At 43.8% G+C, this 5,608-nt stretch overlaps 1 protein-coding gene across 1 annotated transcript in view; it reads right to left on the reverse strand.

Annotated features, from left to right (window-relative positions):
* Positions 1 to 2,773: 2,773 nt before the first annotated feature.
* LOC116539917 (bile salt sulfotransferase-like) overlaps positions 2,774 to 5,608 on the reverse strand; it is a 17,276-nt gene continuing 14,441 nt past the window's right edge. The window contains exon 6 of the mRNA XM_032263161.1: positions 2,774 to 2,982. Within this exon, the coding sequence (XP_032119052.1) occupies positions 2,870 to 2,982 (113 nt within the window). The 3' untranslated portion in view covers positions 2,774 to 2,869. The remainder of the gene's footprint in view (positions 2,983 to 5,608) is intronic.

Genomic DNA, 5,608 nt, shown 5'->3' on the forward strand with positions numbered 1-5,608 from the left:
GGTTTGGGGTACAGATGATTTCATCACCCAGGTAATGAGCATAGCACCTGATAGTTAGTTTTTTGATCCTCACCCTCCTCCCACACTCCACCCACAAGTAGCCCCCAGTGTCCCTTGTTCCCTTCTTTGTGTCCATGTGGCCTCAATGTTTAGCTCTCACTTCTAAGCAAGAGCATGTGGTATTTGGTTTTCTGTTCCTGTTATTTCACTTAGGACAGTGGCCTCCACCTGCATCCATGTTGCTGCAGAAGACATGATTTCATTCCTTATTATGACGGTGTAGCATTGCATGGTGTATATGGACCACATTTCTTTATCGAGTCCACCATTAGTGGCCATCTAGGTTGAGTCCACGTCTTCAATATCGTGGATGGTGTTGTGACGCACATTTGCATGCATATGTCTTTATAACAGAACAATGTATTTTCCTCTGGGTATACACCCAGTGATGGGATTGCTGGGTCGAATGGTAGTTCTGTTTTAAGCTCTTTGGGAACTCTCCAAACTGCTTTCCACAGAGGCTGAACTAACTTACATTCCCCCCAGCAGAGTATAAGCGTTTCTTTTTCTCTGCAACCTGGTCAGCATCTGTTATTTTTTTAATTTTTGTTTTGTTTTGTTTTTGAGGTGGAGTCTCTCTCTGTTGCCCAAGCTGGAGTGCAGTGGTGTGGTCACAGCTGACTACAACCTCCGTCTCCCAGGTTCAAGCAATTCTCCTGACTCAGCCTCCTGAGTAGCTGAGATTACAGGCACCTGCCACCACGCCCGGCTAATTTCTTGGATTTTTAGTACAGACAGGGTTTCACCATGTTGGCCAGGCTGGTCTTGAACTCCTGACCTTGTGATCCACCCACCTCAGCCTCCCAAAGCGCTGGGATTACAGGCGTGAGCCACCGTGCCCAGACTATTTCTTTTTACTTTTTAATAATAGCTACTCTGATTGGTGTGAGATGATATCCCATTGTGGGTTAAGACTGAGCCTTGCTTTATTACCCAGGCTAGAGTACTGTGGCATGATCTCGGCTCAAGTGATCCGCCCACCTCAGCCTCCCAAAGTGCTGGGACTACAGGCATGAGCTACCGTGCCCAGCCAACATTGTATGTTTTTGATACTCTTCTCAAAGATTAGTTGACCAAAGAAGCATGAGTTTATTTCTGGGCTTTTTATTCTGTTTCATTGGTCTATTGTGTCTGTTTTATGCCAGTACCATACTATTTTGATTACTATATCTTTGTAATATAGTTTGATAGGTGGTGTGATGCCTCCAGATTTGTTTTTCTTTCTCAAAATCACTTTGGCTATGTGGGGTCTTTTGTGTTCCACAGGAATTTTAGAATTATTTTTCCATTTCTGTGAAAAATGCCATTGGAATTCTGATATGGATCACATTGAATCTATAGATCACTTTAGGTAGTATGGCTATTTTAATCAACAAACAAAAATAACTTGCATTTCTATACACTAACAATAAACTTTCTGAAAAAGAAATGAAGACCATGTTCCCATTTACAATAGCATCAAAAAGAATAAAATTCTTGGGCCGGGCGCGGTGGCTCAAGCCTGTAATCCCAGCACTTTGGGAGGCCGAGATGGGTGGATCACGAGGTCAAGAGATCAAGACCATCCTGGTCAACATGTTGAAACCCCGTCTCTACTAAAAATACAAAAAATTAGCTGGGCACGGTGGTGCATGCCTGTAATCCCAGCTACTCGGGAGGCTGAGGCAGGAGAATTGCCTGAACCCAGGAGGCGGAGGTTGCGGTGAGCCGAGATTGCGCCATTGCACTCCAGCCTGGGTAACAAGAGTGAAAATCCGTCTCAAAAAAAAAAAAAGAATAAAATTCTTAGGAATAGATTTAACCAAGGAGGTAAAAAGATCACTGAAAACTATAAGACAAATATGAAAAAATTGACACAAATAAATATTCCATGTCCATGGATTAAAATAATTAATATTGATAATTGTCTATATGCTTAAATTTTCAAATAATAATTTTTATCATCCTTTTGTTTATTTGAAGAATGACTTGGGATCAGGATCTATTTCACTCAGGCAAGTAACTGCTCCCCTTACACCTCACGTATACATTAATGCTGTTCTGTGGGACAGACCAAGTGGTGTTTTTTTGGACAGGTCAAAATAATGTTAATAATTAATGTTAGTAATAATTAATGTTTCCCAATATCAGCTTTATCAGTCATAATTGTATTCATTCAATCACTATCATTCTAACTGCTCTTTCCATATTTCAAGCTTAGGTTGGCACGGGGCTGTCTTGTATAATTCCCTTCAACCTTAACAGAATACATTATTATTGCTGTTGTTATTTAAAAGAAACAGACACCTCAATGATATTTTTATTGATTATGTATACATTCTTACAATTTAGTTTTAGTGATGAGGAATAAGTAGAGAGGGCTGTCTTGGACTCTACATCAGGTGAGATTCAACCATTGAAAGAAGGTGACTTGGCCGGGCGCGGTGGCTCAAGCCTGTAATCCCAGCACTTTGGGAGGCTGAGATGGGTGGATCACGAGGTCAAGAGATCGAGACCATCCTGGTCAACATGGTGAAACCCCGTCTCTACTAAAAATACAAAAAATCAGCTGGGCATGGTGGCGCGTGCCTGTAATCCCAGCTACTCAGGAGGCTGAGGCAGGAGAATTGCCTGAACCCAGGAGGCGGAGGTTGCGGTGAGCCGAGATCGCGCCATTGCACTCCAGCCTGGGTAACAAGAGCGAAACTCCGTCCCAAAAAAAAAAAAAAAAAAGGTGACTTTTGGCTCTGTGTTTATTTTGCGAACCACCAGGCAGAATGGGAAAACAAACTAGAGGAGAACACTCAGAAACCGTAAGAGAGTCCCAGGCTCAGAACCAGGGGAAGAGTCCTGGATCCAACCTCGACATCTTCTCCTGAAAGAGCTTGTCAAAGTCTTCACTCTGGGCCACAGTGAAGTGGTTTTTCCAGTCCCCAGAAACTCCTGCCAAGCAGACGTGGAAAGGGAAGCATCAGAACACGAGGAAGAGCCCCGGACGCAAAACCAAGACCGCCACTCACTGCTTCCCAGTGGTTCATCCACCTAGCCCACATTCTCCCTGAGGAGTAACATGAGGTACCCTGCAATTTTCGTGCTTTCTAGGCACTGCCAGAGGCCCCTGAGTGCAAAAGGGAGAGAGGATGGAGGGCAGTGGTTTTGAGTCTTTATAGCATCAGAGATTAGGTTTGAAATCCTGCTTCCGCCACATACTAGCTTGGAGAAATGGAGAGAGTTACACAATCTCTCTGAGGTTCAGTCTCCCTGTTTGAAAAAAACAATGGTAACCATTTAAGAGAGTTTCTGTGGATTTTAAATAATACAACGGACACTTTGGGAGGCTGAGGTGGGTGGATCACTTGAGCCCAGGAGTTCAAGACCAGCCTGTGTGACACAGTGAAACCCGGTCTCTACAAAAAATACAAAAATTAGCCAGGCGTGGTGGTGCATGCCTATAATCCCAGCTATCCAGGAGGCCGAGGTGGGAGGATCAATTGAGCCCAGGACACTGAGACTGCAGTGAGCTGTGACTGGGCCACTGCACTCCAGCCTGGGTGACAGAGTGAGACCCTGTCTCAAAAATTAATAATAATAATATAATGGATCATAAAGGTTTGTACACTTTGAATTTTGAGATATAGATGCACAGGGAGTTGCAAAATTAAGAGAGAGGTTTCATGCACCCTTCACCCAGTTTTCCTCCAAAGGTTACATTTTATATGACTACAGTACAATATCGTGGCCAGGAAATTGACATCGGTAAAATGCGTGTGCACCCTGCCACTTTATCCCACGAGCATATTTGTGTAACTCACAGCAACCGAGAAACAAAAATATTCCATCCCCAGAAAGATTTTCCTCCTGCTACTATTCACCAGTCTTGCTCATTCTACCCCACCCGACCTCAGTCTCCAGCAATCACCCATCTTTCCTCCACCTCTATACATTTGTCATTGTGAGGATGCTACGTAAATGGAAGTATATTTTATGTGACTTTGGGCATTGAATTTGTTCACAGCGTCATACCCTTGGGATCCATGCGAGCTGTTGCATGTATCAATAGATCGTCCTTTTCATTACTGAGTAGTCTAAGTTGTTAGCATTGCTTCTGTCACATGAGTAACACAATATTAGCTACCATGATCTGCATCAGTTACCTCTTTTATTTTGTATTTTAATTTTTTGAGACGGAGTTTCACTCTTGTCGCCCAGGCTGGAGTGCAGTGGTGTGATCGCAGCTCACTGCAACTTCCACTTCCAGGGTTCCAGTGACTCTCCTGCCTCAGTCTCCTGAGTACACAAGATTACAGGAGCGCACAACCATGCCCGTCAAACATTTGTAATTTTAGCAGAGCCAGGGTTTCACCATGTTGGCTGGGCTGGTCTCAAACTTCTGACCTCAGGTGATCCACCCACCTTAGCCTCCCAAAGTGCTAGGATTACAGACATGAGCCACCATCCCTGGCTGTTATTACTTTTGAAAACGTTTCTTTATGGAAATATCTTAGTCTCAGTGTACCTCCAACCCCCTAGCCTTAATTTCATATCCAAGCAATTGTTTATGAGAGACTTCCTTTTGCCACAAGAGTCCTTTTTTGGTCAAATGAGTGCAAGGCCACTCCTGACCTTTTTAAAGTTAATTTTCAGTTTTTCTTTTTTCTTTTTTTTTTTTTTTTTTTTTTTTTTTGAGATGGAGTTTCACTCTTGTTACCCAGGCTGGAGCGCAATGGCGCGATCTCGGCTCACCGCAACCTCCGCCTCCTGGGTTCAGGCAATTCTCCTGCCTCAGCCTCCTGAGTAGCTGGGATTACAGGCACGCGCCACCATGCCCAGCTAATTTTTTGTATTTTTAGTAGAGACGGGGTTTCACCATGTTGACCAGGATGGTCTCGATCTCTTGACCTCGTAATCCACCCGCCTCGGCCTCCCAAAGTGCTGGGATTACAGGCGTGAGCCACCGCGCCCAGCCAATTTTCAGTATTTTCTATGATTTATATTCAGCAAGTGAGAAATCAGGCATTTATGTTTCGTTCTACAGTTTACTGAGATGAGGGAATTAAAAGCTCTACTTCCCTCATCTGAAGCAATCTATTTATAGGTTTGAAGTTTTTGAGTAGGAGCAAATCATTTTGTATTTTCTGGAAATAGTCCCAGAACTCCCCAAATGCAGTTACTACTCCACGACCCTATCCCCGGCTGGCATAATCTAGGAAAGAAGAAATGACCTGATGGAGGGAAGCTTTGGTATGAAGGCAGCCAGGCCTAGAGAGGCAAAATGAGATCAAGGTAGGCATGAGGAAAAGCATAGAAATGGCTACAACCTCTGCTTTAGATTATAGCCTGAATGAAAGAACCCATCAAAAGCATGGCCCAGCGCAGTGACTCACACCTGCAATCTCAGCAATTCTACCCAACCCGACCTCAATCCCCAGCAATCACTGATTTTTCCTTTGAGAGACTGAGGCGGAAGGATTACTTGAGCCCAGGAGTTCCACACCAGCCTGAGCAACATAGCAAAACCCTATCTCTACAAAAAAAAAAAAAAAAAAGAAAGAAAGAAAGAAAGAAAGAA

Source organism: Sapajus apella, unplaced genomic scaffold (assembly GCF_009761245.1).
Source record: "Sapajus apella isolate SASKATOON/1434 unplaced genomic scaffold, GSC_monkey_1.0 scaffold135, whole genome shotgun sequence".
Classification (NCBI taxonomy): Eukaryota; Metazoa; Chordata; class Mammalia; order Primates; family Cebidae; genus Sapajus; species Sapajus apella.